Below are 22232 nucleotides of genomic sequence, written 5' to 3' on the forward strand. Positions count from 1 at the left end.
GACTACACTTCAAATGTACTTCATTGTACAAATGTAAGTTCTTTCTTTACAGCCTTTGTGAACTGGAAGTGTTAGAAGGGAGATGCCTCTGTGAAAAGGAGAATAACTGTTCAGCTGGCCTTGGGGGGAAGTGATGGCTCGGCTGGTGTCAGTGTTTTGATGTACTCCATGGTTCAAGAAGCAAGATTTAAATCTAACCCCGTGGAATGCAAACCTTCCTAACAGCATGGGGGTGAGCACAGATGCCAAACAACCCTTGATTCAAACATCAGAGTTTTATTTCACTATCCAAGTCATGCAACAAAGCAGCAACATGCTGCATTACAACTGGTCAAACATAATTTCATGCTCAAGATTCCGTTCACATCAAACCTGACCAAGGCAGTGGGAAATGTGCTAAGTTATGATGGGATAACTCCAACAAGGTCAAGTTGGAAGGTGAAGGAATGCATGCCTGAACTCCTTCAGTTAGGTAAGGTGTGTAGTTTGGGTGTGGCAGGAGGGGGGATCTTACAGAGAGAAAAATACAAAGAACGAAGAGAGAGATTAATGGAAATATTTGGGTGAGGGGTGATGACCTAATTCATTCCGCAGTGTAAGAAAACGAGATGCTACACTCACTACAGAATCAAGTGCCTACTGAGGCAGACTATAATATAATTTAAAAGAGATTTGGATGAGTATTCGAAAAAGAATATAAAAGGATATGGGAAAGGGCAGGGAAATGGGATTGGAACACATCAAAGTACGGAAACAGAAGAGACTCTGTAGTCCATGTGGCTGGTCTGAAAAAATCAATTTCCCTCAATCATCCACCCCCTCACATATCTCCCTGAAATGTTCCCGCTCTATCCGCCCCCACTGCCTCCTTAGGCATGTATGGTTCCACACATTAACCATTCTCTAGTTAAACCTAAAATAGTTAAACCTAAACTAGCTAAACTTTAACTTTCTGTGCACCTTCCCTCTTCCGAGCTTGAGCCTGTGGTCTTTGGAGAGCTAGCACTGGCACGGGTGAAAAGGGCTGAATAGCCTCCTGCTGTGCTGTAATTTCTAGGTTGCTCACCATAAACAAAGGCCTGAATAAAGTATCTGAATAAAGATTTAAAGAATTAAAATTTCACATCAATAGGTAGAAGTCTCAATCTTCATGTTGGTCAACGTAGAGTAACTTCTGATCACTTTAAATTCCAAGCGAACATCTTTTACACCCACACGGTCAGTAATGCCATCTTTGAGGAATTCTGTATTCTATATGTGCACTCCACAATCCCAGGTATCCGTTATTCTATCTATAAACACCTGAAGGCCAAGATTAGATTCCAGCCTGTAACTCATTCTGGGTTATCCACTATCTTATACGTCAGCCATCTGAACCCCTCGATTAGATCCCAATCTATAATTTACTCCTAGGTATCTATTATAAAGCATTTGAACCCCTCGATCAAAAGTAAGATTCTCACAGATTTAGGAGAAGGGGAAGGAGACTCAGTAAATATAGTGAGGTTCAGCTAAATAGGCTGAAAGAGGAAGTTTAGAAAGTCCTCACCATCAACTGTTCACCAACCCATGTTCTGTCTGAGCAAATGATACCAGTATCAAAGCACCAATGATTCTTGCCACCTAGAAACCTTTAGGAGTTTATATATGATAGACATCTTTGTCCTTCCAGAGTAAAGTTCCCTACAGACTGACAGGAGAATGGACAGATGCTGTACTGGCATAGAAGCCCCAATGGTAGTTGACACAGTGTCTCTCGGAGTTTACAGATAACACTCGGCCACTTTAACCTCATTGTAGGCATCATCAGAAAAGTGAGCCCTGGCTCTGCGGTGGAGAATGTGCAGCTCGATGCTCGAGTTCAACTCAGTCTCACTCCCGACAGTGAATGGTTGGTCGTTCTGCCCTTTCTCCATCTTGATCCCAGATTCCTGATGTTCTTCTACCTTTGCACACTTGGGGCTGCAGCAGCCCTTCAGAGGCTCGCTGTCATCCCTGTCTTCCACCCTGTGAGGCCAAAACAGAGAGGTCACACACTTAACAACTTGCATTCATGTAGCACCTCGAACATCTCAAGGTCCGTTACAGAGGCCAAATAGGGAGTGGACGATGAGCCTTTCTGAGGAAGTTGGGAGGGGGCCTGAAAAACCTGGTCCAAGAGGTGTGACGTAAGAAAACTACTGGGCACTTCGTCTAAGCGTTAAACAAAGCTTTAATCAACTGTTTTACAACATGGAGGTCTAGTTGTGCCCTTCACTAGTTCCTGTTAAGAATGTCCCTGCGCAAGCTGGGCCCATGCCCGAGTATTTATACTCTCCCTGGACAGCGCCACCCCACAGGCCGCTCAGTATCATTTCATAAGTTGTTCTTTTATGAATGACTGATTTATGTCAAGGTGTGTTTTGAGAATGTTTATAAAGGCAGTGAGGGAGGTAGAGAGCAGAAGGCGTTTATAAATAAAAAAAAGAAAGAACTTCTTTTTATAAAATACCCATCACACCCTCATCATGTGCCAAAGGACTTTACAAGCAATGCATTACTTTTTGAAATGTAGGGCTGGATTTTACCAACCTCGGCGGGTCCGTGGCAGGCGACGTCGGTGGCGGGTCCCGGCCCCGCTGCTGTCTCCAGCCCGCTCTCTGAAATGAACTTCCCCTGATCGGGCTTGTTAAGCCCGCCCAGCGCGTTTCCCAGCCAATTGAAGGAAGCAGGTCTGATGATGTAATTCAATGACACGTCATCAGCCGGTTTCCTTAAAGGGACCACGCGCAAATTTACTTTGACATTTGTGCTGTCAGTGTCCTACAGCATTGAGGTGCTGCAAACACTGACAAGCACTGCACAGAGGTGCATGGCTGCACCCAGGCTCTCCTATGACTCCCTCCACAGGCTTATTGAGGACAGCACAGCACGCAGGGAGGTTCTCTTCTCTTCCAATGGGCGGTGGTGTGTATGTACCTTTAAGGGAATAGCTGGTCTCAGACTGTAGTACCGGCAGTGACCACACCTGTATAAAAGGCCCTAGCAGGCTTCTGTAGTTTCAGTTTCCAGGTTGTCTCCATTCAGTAAAGACTTGTTATAATCAACTCCTGCAGTGCGTGTCTCAATTATACACGGACATAATACTGGCGACGAGTAAGAAACGAACTTACCTGCAACTCTGCAGCACCTCAGACGACGTTATTGAAGGTTGAAGCCAGAAGAAAAAAATAAATAAATAAAATAATCCAAAGAAACTCGAGAAACGGGCGTCGACCATGGGCAACCGCCCTCCAAATCATCGAATTGAAAAGTGCAGGAGAGACTGTCGAGAGCCAGGCTTGGTTCTCCAGTCTGTGGTTTCCCAGCTAATCGGGCTGGTGGCAGGTAGTGTACTGATCCTTCCTGGGCTGCGGCGGGCTAGAGCTCGATCGGGTGGCTCTGCAACGGGGCCGGGCAGCGAGTCGGGAAGCAAAGAGAGAGAGGGTGGAGCACACAGGGCGCGGCCGGTGCTTCGAAACCGGGCAGCGTTCGGACCTAAGAAGAGGGAGGGAACTGTCCCAGAGGGTCCGCTCCACGACGGAAACGGTTCTTCAATTAACGGAGCAAATATTGAAGCGCGATAGAAAAATAAAAATACTGCGGAGAGCGGCGTTGGCAGCAGCGATCAGGGAGGTGCGAAGACCATAGGGCGTCGCCATTACAGGATAGTAAAATAAATATAATCGCCAGCAACAGCGTTGGCAGCAGCGGCAGCGGCGGGAAAGCGCGGGAGGCGCCATCTTAACTCGGCGGGGAAGAAGGAAAAGCGCGGGAGGCGCCATTTTGATCCATCGGGGACGAAGGCAAAGCGCGGGAGGCGCCATCTTAGATTTTCAAGATGCCAAAGACTGGCGATATCGCTGCCTTCGATAATGCAATAGAAGACAGGACCACGTATGTGGAAAGAGTCGAGGTATATTGCGAGGCAAACGAAATAGCCGATGAGAAAAAGGCATCGGTATTGCTAAATTTAATGGGCGCAAGAACGTACGGCCTATTGTGGGACCTGATTACTCCAGCCAAACCGAAGGCGAAGAGTTTTAACGAAATTGTTGCTATCCTACAGGAACACCTAAATCCTACACCGCTGCTGATAGCAGAAAGATTTAAATTCCACAGGAGAAATCAGCATGAAGATGAGAGCAATGCTGATTACCTTACGGAACTACGCAAGCTATCAAAGCACTGCCAGTTCGGAGCAGGACTGGCAGATACCTTACGGGACAAATTTGTCTGTGGACTCCTGAGTGAAGGAACCCAGAAGAGGTTACTCTCAGAGAAAGAGCTGATGCTAGATAAGGCTTTCAGCATGGCAGTATCGTACGAAGCAGCAGCAAGGGGAGCTGCGGAAATACAACAAAAGCCACAGGAATACGGCACCCACGAAATGACACAGGGATTTGCAAAATGTTATCACTGTGGCAGAACAAACCATGACCAGAAGGACTGCTGGTCCAAGGACAAAATATGCAGGCAATGCGGAAAGATGGGACACATTGCACGAGTTTGCAGGTCTGGGAAGAAGACCAATGACAACAAAAAGGCTACTAAGGAACCGTACAGGAAAGTACAAAAGATGACGGACAGTAGTTCCGAAGACCAGATGAGCGATAGTGAATCCGGGAACAAGAGACTAAGCTGTCTCAAACTTCACAACGTAATCGCAAAAGAGGATCACCGCACCATTTGGGTCACCCTCACGATAGCAGGGTCCCAAGTCAAAATGGAATTGGATACAGGATCAGCTGAATCGACGAGACTATGAGCGGCTATTCTCACACATACCCTTGAGAGAGACATCCATTGTCTTGAGGACGTATACGGGGCAAAAAGTATACCCCAGAGGAAAAATAAGGGTGCCTGTCGAATACAACGGCAAGAAAATACGGAAATTGTATCTCTACATTCTGCAAGATGGTGGACCACCATTATTGGGACGTGAATGGATCAGAAAGATAAGTTTAGACTGGCACTCCATTCAGGCACTGACGGTGGCTGGTAAAAAGGATGACAACGTCACTCCTGGACGATTGTCAACAATCTTAGCTGACGCCAAAGAGGTATTTCAACAAGAACTGGGCACTCTTAAAGGCGTAACCGCCTCGATAAAAATAGATGAGAATGCAATTCCCAAGTTTTTCAAAGCAAGACCGGTACCATATGCAATTCGCCCAGCCGTCGAGGCAGAGCTGGAGAATCTGGAGAATGCAGGCGTGTTATCTAAGGTAGACTGGAGTGAGTGGGCGACACCCATCATTCCTGTCATGAAGAAAACGTTAAACAATAAGTCTGAGGAGCCAAGGAAGGTTCGCATCTGTGGGGACCTCAAGGTGACGGTGAACCCAGTCCTTCACACAGTACAATATCCTCTTCCAAGGATAGAAGACATCTTCGCCTCACTATCTGGAGGGAAGCGTTTTACAAAAATTGACCTAGCACAAGCATATTTGCAGATGGAGGTTGAAGAATCCTCTAGGAAGTATCTCACAATAAACACTCACAAAAGTCTTTACCAGTATAATCGACTGGTATTCGGAGTAGCATCAGCTCCGGCGATATGGCAAAGAGCGATGGAACAAGTCCTGCAAGGGATTCCGGGGACTCAGTGTTACTTGGACGACATCCTAGTGACAGGTGAAGATGACAGTGAACACCTTGCCAACCTAGAGCAGGTGCTCACTAGACTACGTGAACATGGGCAACGAGCCAATCGCCCCAAGTGCGAGTTTTTTAAGAAACAGATATCATATTGTGGCCACGTGATTGATGAAGAGGGGTTGCATAAGTCCCCTGACAAAATTGAAGCGGTAGTTAAGGCTCCAGCGCCTGAAAATGTGTCGCAACTGAGGTCATTCCTCGGATTGGTGAATTACTACCATAAGTTTTTGCCGAATTTGTCCACAATTCTGCATCCACTGAACGCCCTACTACGAACGGGAGTAGCATGGAAATGGAGCGATGAATGTAAGCGGGCCTTTCAGAAGAGTAAGGACCTAATCACTTCAAGAGAAGTATTGGCTCACTACAACCCATCACTACCGGTAAGACTGGCGTGTGATGCGTCTCCCTACGGCATTGGGGCGGTACTGTCACATAAATTCCTTGATGGTTCAGAGAGGCCGATAGCTTTTGCGTCACGCTCGTTAACTTCAGCCGAGCGTAACTATGCCCAGATTGACAGAGAGGCCCTGGTGTGGGGGGTGAAGAAGTTCAATCACTACCTGCACGGTCAGAAATTTACTCTACTAACTGATCATCAACCTCTCGTCTCCATTTTCAACCCTCAGAAGGGCGTACCGATAATGACGGCACAACGGCTACAGAGGTGGTCCCTTTTCCTAGGGGCACACCAATATGACATCGAGTACAAAGGAACTAAACAGCATGGGAATGCTGATGGATTGTCGCGCCTACCGTTGCCGACGGTGGAAGAAGAACTGGCAGTGGATCCAGTGGAGTTATTCCACTCGACTATAGTCGAATGTCTCCCTGTGACGAATGCAAACATAGAAAAGGAAACACGAAATGACCCGACACTCTCCTGGGTCTATGATTTAACGGTGAAGGGATGGCCAGCACATGGCGAACCACTGCTGCCAGCATTCTCGCCAAGAAGAGAACAGCTGTCAGTGTGCAGAGGAACCTTGATGTGTGGATCCAGAGTAGTAATTCCACCCAAATTGAAGGATAGAGTGCTCAATGAGCTTCATGAGGGTCATCTGGGAGGGGTAAAAATGAAGAACTTAGCCAGAGCGTTTGTGTGGTGGCCGGGAATCGATAGAGAAATCGAAGAGATGACCAAGAGCTGTACAGGATGCCAGAAGGTCCAAAACGCCCCACCACAAGCTCCTCTACATCCATGGGCGTGGCCCTCATCTCCATGGCAAAGGGTGCACATTGATTTTGCTGGTCCCTTTATGGACTCGATGTTTTTAATTGCGGTGGATGCACATTCAAAGTGGCCAGAGGTAATAAAAATGTCCTCAACCACCACAGAAAAAACTATCACAGTCTTGCGAACCATATTCGCCAGGAATGGGCTGCCTGAACAGATTTGCTCTGACAATGGACCACAGTTTGTGTCTGAAGAGTTCCGGAGGTTCTTAAAGAACAATGGTGTTAAGCATTACACATCTGCCCCATATCATCCAGCCACTAATGGATTGGCCGAGAGGTTTGTTCAAACATTCAAGAAGGCTATCAAGGCAATGTGTAATGAAGATATACCCCTACAGCACAAGGTGGACAACTTCTTGTTTGCCTACCGGAATGCGACATGCGGTTACCAACCAAACTCCAGCCATGCTGTTCTTCAATCGAAGACTACGATGCCACTTGGATTTGGTTAAGCCAAACGTCAGAAGAGATGTGGAGAACAGGCAGTTTCAGAATATGAATGAAAAGCGTACCAGGAGTTTTAAGATAGGTCAACCAGTTTTGGCCCGGGACTACCGCACAGAGAAATGGCAGCCAGGAATGATCTGTACACGGCAAGGACCTCTCATGTATACCGTGGACGTTGGAGAGAGCATTGTAAGATGCCATGCTGACCAGATTCTAGAGTCACTGGAAAACGTCAACTCCACACCACGATCTGATACACCTGGCGATGAAACCGAAGTACCAATTGCATCTACCGCAGAATCGGTGATATTGGAAGCAGACGAACCAAACAATGACATTGATCCTGACTCAACCTTGCCAGAAGAACCTGATATCCCAAAGAGGCGTTATCCAGGCAGAATCAGGAAGCCTCCTCAAAGACTGAACTTATAATTGCTTAACTTCAACCAATGTATCTAGCAACCGTAATTGTAATTGTAATTAGTTATTATTTAGTTGTTTAAATGAATGTTATGTACTGTTTATCTAAAAGGGGAGGAATTGTTGTGTATGTACCTTTAAGGGAATAACTGGTCTCAGACTGCAGTACCGGCAGTGACCACCCCTGTATAAAAGGCCCTAGCAGGCTTCTGTAGTTTCAGTTTCCAGATTGTCTCCATTCAGTAAAGACTTGTTATAATCAACTCCTGCAGTCCGTGTCTCAATTATACACGGACATAATAGGCGGAACAGATCTCCCCAGGATATCAACGCAGCCTGGTTGCACATTGCACAGGACACAAGCAGGTATGTTGTAAGGAGGACCAGGCTGCAGTGGCACAAACCTTTCAATTATCTCAGTAGATCACGAAACGTTACTGCAAAGCCACACTCAACCTCATCCTACTGTGCCATTCATCACATCCCCAACGCTCAGCCTTCCCTACCCTACTCCTGCACATCCTTACTCACACCAACTTACCTTGCACCTCCACCCAACATCTCTCTATCTACATTATCACTTCCCCATCTCACTAGCCACCACTCACACTCACCTTCATCCTAGTCCAATCATACCAACTAACAACACACAAGGGTAGCCACTTGTGTGTTTTAGCCAATGTTCATGTGAAGCTTCTGTGAATGTGCTGTCAAACATTGAAATCTTTATTTTCAACACTTTGCGTTCTTGGACAGATTTGTGTGCACCTTCGGAAGTGGCTTAGTGAGTTGCAGTGAATGGTGAGACAAAACGGTATTCCCCCCCCCCCCCACCCCCACAATGGTCATGAGTGTGAAAGGAATGGCTTGGGCATTGTAGGGATGTTTTATGGTGTTGGTGTGGGGTAGTGCCAACCTGGCTCATTATGTGGCAGCCAGGGTGTACAGCGTCAAGTGAAGTAAATGTGGCCATGGTGAGGCCATCCCTGGCGTCCCGGGCAGCAATGTGGTCGGGTGCTGATGCCTTCTGTCCTGTGCAGCATCAGTTGATTGCGGTGAAGGTTGGTGTTGTTGTTGGTGCTGCTGGTGTGCCTGATGCTGCTGGTGTTGGGGCTGATCGTGATGGGATTCTGAGGACCAAGGTGAGATAGTTTCAAGGGCACCGATGCTGATGTAATAGATGGCAGGTGAAGTTGAGATGACAGAAGCGATCTGTCAATGGTGAGAGAGGTTGTTCCAATGAGATGACACTGGATAGAGAGTTTACTCCAAACACTTGCAACCTGCATAAAGCTCAATCTGTCTTCCAAATGCAGTAAGCAACAGCTTCTGAGCTTGGAAAGTGTACAGCTGTGAGATGGGGGTTTTTATAGCACATTTGCAGCTGTCAAGTAATGAGATGATTCCATGGTCATACAACTCCCGACCTCCTTACCTGAGGTGATCCCTGAGCAGCGTGGACCCCGTGGGCAACCTCGTAAAATGTAAAGGTGAGCTCAAAATACCTCTTAATGGGCTGTTAACAAGGTCATAGTGGCCTGAATTGCCTCTCCCACCTCTGCGTGTCGGGTCTGTTCAGCGCTGACAGACCCGACATCTGGGAAAGGTGCATGGCGGCAGGCTGACAGTGTCCGCTGACCCCCTGAAAAATTCCCTCCATAGTCACTGCTGTTTTGTAGGCAAATGTGACAATTTCTGCACAGCAAGGTCCCACAAATATCAATGAATGAAAAGTTAATTTGTTTCTTGTGGTCTTGGTTGAGGGGTACATGTTGACCAGGACACTGGGAAAATGCCCCTGCCTTGAACCTTAACTGGACCAGCCACATAAATACTGTGACAAAAAGAGCAGATCAGAGGCTGGGAACTCTGCGGCGAGTGTCTCACCTCTTGACTCCCCAAAGCATTTCCACCATCTACAAGGCACAAGTCAGGAGTGTGATGGAATACTCTCCACTTGCCTGGATGAGTGCAGCTCCAACAACACTCAAGAAGCTCGACACCATCCAAGACAAAGCAGCCCGCATCTTCGGCAGCACCTCCCAAACCCGCGACCTCTACCACCTAGAAGGACAAGGGCAGCAGGCGCATCCTGACTTGGAAGTATATCGCCGATCCTTCATCATCGCTGGGTCAAAATCCTGGAACTCCCTCCCTAACAGCACTGTGGGAGTACCTTCACCACACGGACTGCAGCGGTTCAAGAAGGCGGCTCACCACCACCTTCTCAAGGGCAATTAGGGATGGGCAATAAATGCTGGGCTTGCCAGCGACGCCCACATCCCATGAACAGATTTTTATAAAAGTGCCATGTGATCTTTTACATCCACCTGTACAGGCAGATGGGACCTCGATTTTCCATCGTGGGTTTCCTCCGGGTGCTCCGGTTTCCTCCCACAGTCCAAAGATGTGCAGGTTAGGTTGATTGGCTATGATAAAAAAAAAATTGACCCTTAGTGTTAGGGGGATTAAATACGTGGGGTTACGGGGATAGAGTGGGATATGTGTTGGTGTAGGGATTACAGGGATCGGGTGGGATATGTGTCGGTGCAGGCTCGATGGGCCGAAATGGCCTCTATCTGCACTGTGGGTTTCTGTGATTCTGTGATCTCCAGCTCCCAGCCTGCAATCGACATCGGCCACGACCAGCCGGACGGGTGCTTGTAAGTATCAGTTGACTCTACAAGGGGTTTGTGCTGTGTAGGCAGCTACAGTCAGATCAAGGAGGATGGGGACAGGTCATCTCCGATCCAGGCCCACAATCCACAACGGTAATGGCCGGCCGGATGGGTGATTGCAAGTTTCAGCCAAATCTCAACAGGGTTTTTGTCTGTTTTGTTGGTTTTAATAAACTACTAACAGTTTTGGGTTGAACCTAAAACTTTGTGTCGTCCACGATTTTGTTCCTGTAAAACCCAGAGTCAAAGAACGTTTGTAAGGACGAGGAAATCAAACACCTTACAGAAGAGAGAAGGGAGAGGCAGTGGGTAAGGCAATTAAACAGTTAATCTCAATCTTTGAGACAAAGAAATCCATGAGTTCCTCCTATTTAGTGTTAGAAGTGAGGGTAGAATGGGTGGATGAAAGGAATTTGAGGAGGTGGTTAGTCATGGAGAAATTGGCTTTGGCTGTGGATTGAGAGACATGGTAATGCTTGGCATGGTTGAGCCAAGGCTGCCAGTGAAGGAGACCAGTCATGAGTTAGGTGTACTCGAGACTGTGGCCCTCAGACTAGTAATAGAGTCATAGGGCTGGATTTTATCAATGGAGGCGTGTAGGAGATGGGATTCCCACTTTTGGGGTTGTAGCCCCGCCTCCATTGAGTCGTGGCCAACCCACTCGATTTTCCCGATTGACCTTGTTGAGCCCGCCCAGTGGGCTCAGCAGGCCAATTAAGGGCCGCCCGGCAACAGATGACGTCAAGATTGACATTTCATCTGTCAAGAGCTTTTGACAGATGAAATATCAGCGTTTGACAGCTCTTTGAAGCTGTCAAACACTGACAATCTGTTCTCTAAGTTAATTCCTTCCTCTCATGCTGGTTTAGAGATCTCTCCAGAACAGAAAGCAGAGGCTGCAGATTTTGACAGCTCGCGGCCATTCTGCTTTCTGTGCCGGTGGGATGAGGGACTCCCAAGACCTGAAGGAAGGAAGCCTGCATTAGTAAGAAAAGGTAAGTAAAACTTATTTAAACACTTTACACACACCAAACACACTTACCTCTGCACACATGCACCCATCACTCACCTGAACACTGGACATCTCGACCCCTCCAAGTCCTTCAGCCCGACGGTCCGCCTCGCTAGCTTGGCGAGGTTTGGAGCCGTCGGGAATCCCACACTTCAGGGATAAAAATAGGGATTAGGCTAAAAACTGCCTGTTAACTACCTGTTAATAGGCAGTTAATTGGCATTAATCCCCTTCCCGCCTTGGGGAGGTGGCTCCCAGCACAGGTCAGGTACCCGCCTCCTGTGAAACGGGCATGGAGGCGGGTTGGGGGCGGGATGGGTTCGTGCCCCCCGATTTCGCGATTTTACCCCCCCACACGCCTCCAATCCCGCCTCAACGGCCCGATGAAATTCGAGCCCATAGAGTCATAACGGCACAGAAGGAGGCCATTTGGCCCATCGAGTCTGCGCCGGTTCTCTGTAGAGCAATCCAGTCAGTCCCACTCCCCCACTCTATCCCCGTAGCCCTGCAAGTCAAAGATCAGCCATGATCTTATTGAATGGCAGAGCAGGCTCGATGGGCCGTATGGCTCCTATTCCCTATGTTCTTATAATGAGCGTGTGCTTCCTGCCCGCCATAGTGGAGGCTTAGGAGACCATTTAGCACCCAAAAAACAGGCACTGCGCGGCTAAATTTCTGGCCCAATGTGTCTTCATATTTCAACAGTCCAACTCCTCACTTACAGTTTATAGCCAGTCAGTGAGCTGCTTGCTGGCAACAGGATTCAATAAGTACCCTGTGCTAGGAGCAGGCAAGAAAGGAGTTAAGCACAGGTATATTTACATTGATTCATTTTCCTACTTGTCTATCCCTTCAAATTCTGGGGCAGCCATTGTAAAACTGGGGTACTCTCCCAACTCCACAATACTGGAGAATCTCATCCACCAACAGCGCGTTATTTTCCAACCATTATGATTTGAATATCACATGCAACTCATGCCCAAATTCCCGCTTGTCCGGCGGGGCTGCCCACTCGCAACTCGAAATGCGAAGGTGGCCCCTCTCGCACAATCTTTCTACGGATTTATGCTGCTGGAATAGCTTCTAAGCTCTCACCAGATATACCAGTTGTTGTCAAGTCCAAGCCTCATCCCGCAGATACCAGCACGAGACCAGAGATACCTTGGAAGCCACCGCTCCAGATGAATCATCGATGCTGTAATCTGTTATAGGGAGGAAGCAAATTTTATCACATGATTGGTTGAAAAGCACTTTGGGACATCCTGAGGCCATGAAAGGCGCTATGAAAGGCGCTATATAAGTGCAAATTCTTTGCTTTCCTTTAATGAATATCATGGGCAATAAGCCCATGATATCCCACAATCCGCTCATTGTGTCAGCTGTGGCTCAGTGGGTAGCACTCTCGCCTCTGAGTCCAGAAGACTGTGGGTCTCCCAGGAGACTGGGAGAGATCAAATTGAACAGCAAAGGAAGACAAAAAGGTTAGTAAGAGCTGAAAACAAGGGAATACAACAAGAAACATGTGAGGGGTATCAAGATTAATACAAAACGTTTTTACAATTATATTAGAAGAAAAAGGGTAGTAATCGTGGGCCCTTTAAAAACAGATACGGGTAATATTGCAAATAAAACTAAGGAAATAGCACACTTGCTGAATAATTACTTTGTGTCAATCTTTACAGTAAAGGGAGAGGATGATATACCTCACATTCTAGGGAAATTAATAATGAATCAAGGACTGGATCTCACGAACGTTAACGTAAGCAAGAAAACAGTATTCGAAATAATAACGGCATTAAAGACTGACCAGTCCCCAGGACCTGATGGTTTCCACCCCTGGATTTTAAAGGAAGCTGATGAGGAAATTGCAGATGCTTTAGCCATAATCTTCTCGATTCAGGAATTGCTCTTTCGATTGGAAAATTGCAAATGTAACTCCGAAAGAGAGAAACCAGGAAATTAGTTTAGTCTAACATCTGTTGTAGGGAAGTTATTGGAATCTATAATTAAGGACAGAGTGACTGAGCACTTAGAGAAACTTGAGTTGATTAGAGAGAGAAAAAAAGACTTGCATTTACAGAATCACAGAATCACAGAAATCCCACAGTGCAGATAGAGGCCATTTCGGCCCATCGAGCCTGCACCGACACATATCCCACCCGATCCCCGTAACCCCTACACCAACACATATCCCACCCTATCCCTGTAACCCCACGTATTTAATCCCCCTAACACTAAGGGTCAATTTATCATAGCCAATCAACTTAACCCGCACATATAGCGCCTTTCACAACCTCAGGGTGTCCCAAAGCGCTTACAGCCAATGAAGTACTTTTGAACTGTCGTTTACTGTTGTAAGCTCCCACAAACAGCAATGTGAGAATGACCAGATAATCTGGATTTTTTTTAGTGATGTTGATTGAGGGATAAATATTGGCCAGGACACCGGGGATAACTCTCCTGCTCTTCTTCAAAATAGTGCCATGGGATCTTTATGTCCACCTGAAAGAGCAGACGGGACCTCGGTTTAACATCTCATCCAAAAGACAGCACCTCCGACAGTGCAGCGCTCCCTCAGTACTGCACTGGAGTGTCAGCTTTGATTTTTGTGCTCAAGTCTCTGGAGTGGGACTTTGAACCCACAACCTTCTAACTCAGAGATGAGAGTGCTACCAAGTGAGCCATGGCTGACATTAGAGAGAACCAACATGGATTTGTAAAGGGTGGGTCATATCTAACAAACCTAATTGAATTTTTTGAGGAAGCAACTAAAGTGGTAGACAGGGGAATGTCTATGGATGTAGTTTATTTGGCCTCCCAGAAGGCATTTGATATGGTTCCACATTAGAGACTGTTAGCTAAAATTAAAGCTCATGGAATTGAAGGCAAATTATTGACCTGGTTAGGAGATTGGTTAGGGGTAGAAGACAGAGAGTAGGGATAATGAATGTGTACTCAAATTGGAAGGAAGTGACTAGTGGTGTCCTACAAGGGTCTGTGCTGGGGCCTCAACTATTCACTGTATTTATTAATGACTTGGATAGCACAATAGAGAGCCATATATATCCAAGTTTGCCAATGGCACAAAGACTGGTAGCATAGTAAGTATGTAGATGGGAACATAAATGTACAAAGAGATATTGATCAATTAAATGAGTGGGCAAAACTGTGACAGATGGATTTCAACAAAGTTAAGTGTGAGGTCATTCATTTTGGACCAGAAAAGGATCGACCTGAGTACAGTAAACTCTTTCGTATCCGGCAGCTACGGGACCAGGATGGTGCCGGTTGATGAAAAATTCTGGATAACAGAGAGGTAGGCAATTTGTAACACAAAAAAAATAAAAACTACTGACTAACTCGGCCACCACGGGAAACTAGGACTTGGAAAAATGAAAAATGGATGGATGGATTCGGCAAGATTACCGGTTATCCATTTTGTCGATTATTAAAGAATTCCAGATGATTAAGTGCCGTTTAAACAAGAGTTTACTGTATTATTTAAATGGTGAAAAGCTAGGAACAGTGGAGATCCAAAGTGATTAGGGGTCCATGTACACCGATCACTAAAATGTAATAGGCAGGTACAAAAAATAATCAAAAAGGCTAATGGAATGTTAGCCTTTATAACTAGAGGGCTAGAATATTAAGGGGAGAATTTTTGCTACAGCTATACAAAGTCCTGGTTAGACCACCTCTGGAGCACTGGGTACAGTTCTGGGCACCGCACCTTAGACAGGATATATTGGCCCAGAAATTCGGGTCTCCACGGGTGAGTACGCACGAGGTACCAAACTGAAGTGCCGGTTTCGTGCATGCACTGCGCATGCGCGGGAAACCAGCACTTCCGTTCCCCTGAAAGAAGGGGTTGAGAGGTGGAACGCGTGCGCCGGAGAGGCAGCGCATGCGCATCGAACTTACGTTTTTTTTCCAGGGTTCTCCGGGAGGGTAAGTCTCCAGCAGTTACACTTTTAAAAAGCAGGCGCAAGGCCTGTTTTTAACAAGGTAAGTGGTGAATTAATTAAAACTAAAACATTTTTTCCACAGGTTTATTATTTTTAAGTACTTTAAAGAAAGGTAAGTTTATTTTTAGCCCTGTTAGAAAATGTAATTAATTTTTTCAAAAATTGAAATTATTGTTTAAAATAGTTATTTCATGTAATTTATAGTTATTATAAAAATGTGATTTAAAAAAAAAAATTATTTGAAGATTTAGTGATGTTTTGGGGCTTATAGTATTTATAGGTTTGACAGCTCTTCCTGTCAAACTTATGAATGAAGCATTCCCTGCTACCATTGGCTCTCCATGGCCCATGTGATCCCAGGGGACACATCGAACTAACTGCGCCCCTGGGATACGCAAGCACTGCGCGCCAGCACTTGGAGCAGGCCCAGGATCGGAATCCCACCCGGGCCCACAGCTCAACGGCCGGCACGCTAGGCAAGTGCAGGTTGGGGGCTTGCACCCGCGGGAAGCCCCCTACCCGAATTTCTGAGCCATTGGCTTTGGAAGGAGTGCAGCCCAGATTCACCAGAATGTTACCAGGGCTTCAAGGGTTAGATTATGAGGGGAGATTACATAAACTGGGCTTGTATTCCCTGGAGTGAGGGGATGATTTGATTGAGGTTTTTAGGATTTTGAAAGGAATTGATAGGGTAGATAGATAGAAGCTTTTTTCCGCTGGTGGGGGGAGTCTAAGACAAGAGGACATCAACTTAAAATCAGAGCCAGGCTATTCAGGAGGGAAGTTAGGAAACACTTCTTTATGCAAAGGGTGCTAGAAGTGTGGAATTCCCTCCCACAAAAAAGCAACAGATGCTAGCTCAATTAATAATGTTAATACTGAGATTGATAGATTTTTGCTAGACAAAGGTATAAAAGGATATGGAGCCGAGGCAGATGGATGGAGTTAAGATGCAGATCAACCATGATCTCATTGAATGGCAGAACAGGCTCAAGGGGCTGAATGGTCTCCTCCTGTTCCTATGTTCAAGTCCCACTGCAGAGACTTGAGCACAAAATCCAGGCTGACATTCTTGAGCCGCACTGTCGGATGTGCCGTCTTTCAGATGAAATGTTAAATCGAGGCCCCGTCTGCCCTCTCAGGTGGACGTAAAAGATCCCAGGGCACTATTTCGAAGAAGAGCAGGGGGGTTATCCCTGGTTTCCTGGCCTATATTTATCCCTCAACCAACATCTGTAAAAAACATTGTTACATTGCTGTTTGGAGCTTGCTGCGCGCAAATTGGCTGCCGCTTTTCCTACATTACAACAGTGACTACACTTCAAAAGTGCTTCATTTGCTGTAAAGTGCTTTGGGCTGTCCTGAGGATGTGAAAGATGCTATATAAATGCAAGTGATTCTTTCTTTTTGTTGCGAGTGCTGTTGCCTGCTGGGGTCATGGAATTGGGCCCATTGACGTAAGGGTACAACATGGTAAGATCATCCCATCTCTTCTCATTTCCTAGACTTCAGGCACAAACAGACAAATTAATGCTTTTGAACTCAGCACCTGCGCTCGCCAGAGTACATCACAATTCTTCATCACCCGCCGGAGTGTCTGGGCAATCAAGAAGATGAGGAGAATGGCCATCAGCTGGAAAGTCATCATAATATAAGACACGTATAAGATCTTGACCATGAAAGGCGTGTACTTTTCATAGTTCAGTGGGATGTCGAGGAGTCCGAAAAAGAGCATGAACATCAGGAAAAGCAGATTCTTATAGCCATTAAAGCGGATCCACTGGGAAGGGTCGAGCTCTTGGAATGACATATGTATCGCTGGAATGAAAAGGAACCAGTGTCAGCATCAAACTCTGAACCTAGCTGTACAACTTGGATGTGGTTTATTAGGATTGCCAAAGAGCATTTGACAAAGTGCCACACAAGAGACTTATGGCGAAGATAATAGCACACGTAACTAAGGGGTATTTAGCCATATGGATAGAGAGAGGGTGGGAAGACAGAAAGAAAAGAGTAGGGGTAAAAAGAGTTTTCTTGCAATGGAAGGGTGTGGTGAGTGGTGTTCCTTAGAGGCCTGTTGTGGCCACTCTAGACAAACAATCTAGACTTAGGAATTGGCAGAACAATACTGAATTTGCCAATAACATCAAATTGCAGAGTATGGCAAACTGTGACAAGGATTGCTAAATACTGCAAGAGGACATATATAAGGGAAGATAGGTGGCAGATACAGTTCAATGCAAAAAAAATGTAAGTAATACATTTCGGAAGGAAGGAAATGCACCATTTTAAATGGAGTAGAGGAACAGAGGCACCTTGGTGGGCAGGTACACAGGTCAATAAAGGAGGTATCGCAAACAGGGAAGGCAAATGGAATCCTTGGCTTTGTATTTAGCGGAATAGAAAAGAAAGGGGAAGGTGGGGGGGAGGGAAAGTAACGTTGAACTTGTACAGTACCTCGGTGATGCCACAGTTAGAGTGTGTGCAGTTTAGGGCATCTCATTATAGGCAGCTTATAAGGCAATGGAAAAAGCGCAGCAGGGATTGGCTGGGATGCTCTCAGGGATGAAGGGTTATCAGTTATGGTGAGAGACTTGAGAAGTTACAGCAATTTTCATTAGGGCTGAGAAAGAATAAAATGCTGAGATAGAGGTCTTCAAGATTACAAAGGGGTACAACAAGGTAAGTAAAGTTAGATTCTGTTCACTAGTAAATGAGGTGACACAATTTCAAAATAACGAGAAAACGAATGAAAGATGTTGGACAAAATATCTTCACAGAGACAGTGGTCAGAATGGGCAATTCTCCCCCCACAAACCATTCTTGAAGTAGAATCCAGGAACTCTTTTACAATGGAACCATGTAGTTGTTTGAAAAAGATGGCTATTAAAGATTATGACGAGTAAGCGGGAGACTGGAATGCCCAAGAATGCCCCATTTTCTGTTTTAACAAAATTCAAATCAATATTGACGTATGAGGAGAGATTGGGTCGATTGGGCTTATACTCGCTGGAGTTTAGAAGAATGAGAGGGGATCTCATTGAAACTTATAAAATTCTAACAGGACTAGGCAGACTAGATGCAGGAAGGATGTTCCCGATGGCGGGGGAGTCCAGAACCAGGGGTCACAGTCTAAGGGTAAGGGGTAAGCCATTTAGGACAGAGATGAGGAGGAATTTCTTCACCCAGAGAGTGGTGAACCTGTGGAATTCTCTACCGCAGAAGGCAGTTGAGGCCAATTCATTAAATATATTCAAGAAGGAGTTAGATATATTTCTTAAGGCTAAAGGGATCAAGGGATATGGGGAGAAGGCAAGGACAGGGTACTGAGTTTGGATGATCAGCCATGATCTCATTGAATGGCGGAGTAGGCTCGAGGGGCCAAATGGCCTACTCCTGCTCCTGTCTTCTATGTTTCTAACATTGGGCCAATACATCGCTTTGGGGAAAAAAAAGACACTCACAGTCAGTATATATTACACACATCAATGAAATGAGATTTATTTAGAGTTACCTGTTGTAAATCCTATGAGCACTATCACCATTAATATTACATACGTCAAGAATTTCTCCAAAATAATCTGAGAAGCAAATAAAGAGAGTTGTTAATTAACATTTTCCTGAACAGGAGATTGTACATTTGGATCACTGCGTGTCTACAGTGCTGACTGGGAGGGTCGCTGAGCACCAACATATACTGGCACTTCAGGATCGAGCGGCCCGTGAATTTCCATAACCAATATAAAAGATGCGTGGCAATACCTCCATTAAAACAGCGGACGAAGGAACATTATATGAATGCATCAACCACTATTATCACCAACGGTCATCTGTGGTCTATGATCTTTTAACCCTGCCAAAAAAAAGGCTTCTATAACTGGAAATAAAAATCATTACACACCTCAATCATTAAAAAAAAAATTGTAATCAAACTTGATTTACAGGATGCAGCACAGGGAGATGAATGTTCTACAATCAGCTCTACCTGACTGACTGCCCCCATTTCGAGATTTGCAAACTATTGAAATATAGGAATAGGAGGAGGCCATTCAGCCCCTCGAACCTGCTCCGTCATTCAATTTGATCTTTGCGGATCTGTATCTTAACTCCATTCCCCACCTCTGCTCCATATCCCTCGATACCCTTACCTGACAAAAATCTATCGATCACAGTCTTGAAAGCTCCAATTGTCCCCCAGCATCCACAGCCTTTTGGGGGAGAGAGTTCCAGATTTCCATTACCCTTTGTGTGAAGAAGTGCTTCCTGATTTCCCTCCTGAACGACCTGGCTCTAAATTTAAGATTATGTCCCCTCATTCTTGATTCCCCCATCAGAGGAAATAGTTTCTCCGTATCCACCCTATCGAATCCCTTTAACATTTTAAACACCTCGATCAGATCACCCCTCAATCTCTTAAACTCAAGGAAATACAAGCCAAGTTTATGCAACCTGCCCTCATAATTTAACCCTCTAAGTCGCTATTATACTCATATTGATTATTAATGCCTCTCCTCAGATTTCCCCATAGATGTTGACTGTTCTAATATAGATGGGGAAGTTTGTTTCCATGGTGACCGCAGAGTCCTCCGCTACGAGCACATAAACAAACTGGAAACATCTTACAAGGTTATAAAACATAACCGGGCGCTAAAACTTCCCCGCAAACAGGCCAGCGGTCCTCCTTATATTAGTGTACTATAGTACAATCCTAAATATGGAGATCTCAGTGTATGTATATTTTTTATTAAGTAAAATTCATCACTCTTCTAAATCAACTCCCTATTTTATTGCAAACCCTGGCAAATTCTGAAAGTGCAGTGACTAGGCTGCTCAACTAAAGCCAGTTCGTGCGTACACACCGGGGAACATCCTTCTCATCGCAAAAAGTAATCTGCAACTAGTCTTGAAGAATATAAACCTGGGCAAGGAAAAGAAGTTCTTACAAGCTGCATCTTAGTAGCTTATTTGGTTTATTTAACTTTAATGATTGTCACCCAATCATTGAATAAACTCATAGAATGATACAACATTCGCCCCATCGATAACTGCAGCTCCCAGAAACCATCAACTCATCTTAAAACCTTTCCACCTCAAGTTGCTGCCCAACCAACAGCAGGTAGAATTAACATCGGATTTATTGGTTCTGACCCCTCCTGCCCCATCCTAGAACTCATCTAATTGGTTCTGACAGCCTCCAGCCCTGCCCTCCAACTGACCTGATTGGTTATGCTGGCAGCCGCCAATTCTAGTAAACAAGTTGATTGCTCTGGTGAAATGCTAACAAGTTGACATAGGAACATACGAATTGCTGGATGATAAAAGACCACGGTCCAGCTAGTTCACCTTCTACCATCCTGGTAGTCGCATGATACAACAACAATGGAGTCGATGACTAATCATGGCAATCAATCTTTATCAATGAGTCTACAACAGACCCAGACATGAGGAAACCCCAGTGGTGGAGAGCTTTAGGAACCATAGGTCCAAAGTCACCTGTTACTTCCAAGCATGCTACACTCACCATATGTCATGTCTCAAATTCTTCATATACTGTATCCCAGAATGTTATTTTTTTCTGAAAGGCATTTATCTTGACATATGAGTTGAAGCACTAAAAGCCTTAACATATGGAAGCTAAGGGTGGAGAGAGGACTGATTTCCTTTGGGCGGTGGGTGGGGTGGGGGGGGACGGTATCCAATGGGATTCCGTCCTGTTCACAGTGGCCAGCCAAGATTCCACTGGGGAGAGGGGGTAGGGGGACCACCCCAAGAATTCCACCAACAAAGTCCTTTAAATGTCTCAGTTGAACACTTGCCGGCTGAATGGCGCAACTCCAATTCTGTTGGATGGTGGATTGAAACAGGTGCCCATACAGGTGCAAACCGCCCTCCCCCAACATGCAAAAGACCCCACCCCTGCAACTTTGGACAGGGTCAGCACCGCACTCCATGGAGGAGTCCCACTCCTCCGCAATTCTGCTAGCGAAGTGAACCCAGTGGAATTTCGGGTCCTAAGACTCTGACCCGGGGTATGTATGACTCTTCCAATGACTTTTCTTGGCAAGTTATTTGAAGCAATAGATCAGATACTTTGGCTTAAGCAATACATTGTGAGAAATAACCTTCAGGATAAGTCCCGAGACCTCAGTTTCACCCACTCACTGACTGACAATGTCACTCAGAGAGCACGGGACCAACAGAGGGAGTAAATGATACATTACGCTTCACGGACTGGCGCTTTATGCCAACGCAGACATTTCCCGTCAAGACATCATGCCAGGGACTCTTAAAGATGCCCCGTGGTCCAGTGAGGAGTGTCATAAGATTCTCTGTCAGGTTCATTAAGTAAGACACACAGGATGACACGATGTTGTCAATGCGATACGGATCATTACTGCTGCGCTAAAACGGTTTAACTTTGCACAAAGATTCAATAATATCAAATTATCAAATACCATTGGAAAAGTTCCAGCCACAGCGGCCTCAATTTTAACACGGCCCCCCAACCCCGATGGGTGGGAAAGGGTCTGGGGGGCAGGGGGGGGGTTTAAATATCAGGATCGGGCAACCCGACCCCAACACCACCTCATTCCATTCCAGCGCCAATGCATGGCGTCATGGCACTGGTGGGCATACAAGCTCTGTGCCTCGCGCTCCAGCTCTCAATTTCAGTGGTGTTACTAAGGGTGGTCCCCACCCAGAGGTCAGAGGGCACGGGTAATGGAAAGAAAAATGTGAGAGTTGTACCTTGGAGGATCCCTTCCCAGTGACTGATTCAGAGTGACGTGCGGT

The 22232-nt window shown here is 45.9% G+C and overlaps 1 protein-coding gene across 1 annotated transcript in view; it reads right to left on the reverse strand.

Annotated features, from left to right (window-relative positions):
- Positions 1 to 280: 280 nt before the first annotated feature.
- The window catches only part of LOC147102640 (transient receptor potential cation channel subfamily V member 6-like), a 124206-nt gene continuing 102254 nt past the window's right edge, over positions 281 to 22232 (reverse strand). Inside the window, exons 12-15 of the mRNA XM_085964055.1 lie at positions 18955 to 19021; positions 16990 to 17258; positions 12571 to 12677; positions 281 to 2007 (exon numbers count right to left, since the gene is read on the reverse strand). Of these exons, the coding sequence (XP_085820181.1) occupies positions 1764 to 2007; positions 12571 to 12677; positions 16990 to 17258; positions 18955 to 19021 (687 nt within the window). The 3' untranslated portion in view covers positions 281 to 1763. The remainder of the gene's footprint in view (positions 2008 to 12570; positions 12678 to 16989; positions 17259 to 18954; positions 19022 to 22232) is intronic.

Source organism: Somniosus microcephalus, chromosome 21 (genome assembly GCF_052327205.1).
Source record: "Somniosus microcephalus isolate GS21.2 chromosome 21, FLI_Smic_1.0, whole genome shotgun sequence".
In the NCBI taxonomy this organism is placed as follows: Eukaryota; Metazoa; Chordata; class Chondrichthyes; order Squaliformes; family Somniosidae; genus Somniosus; species Somniosus microcephalus.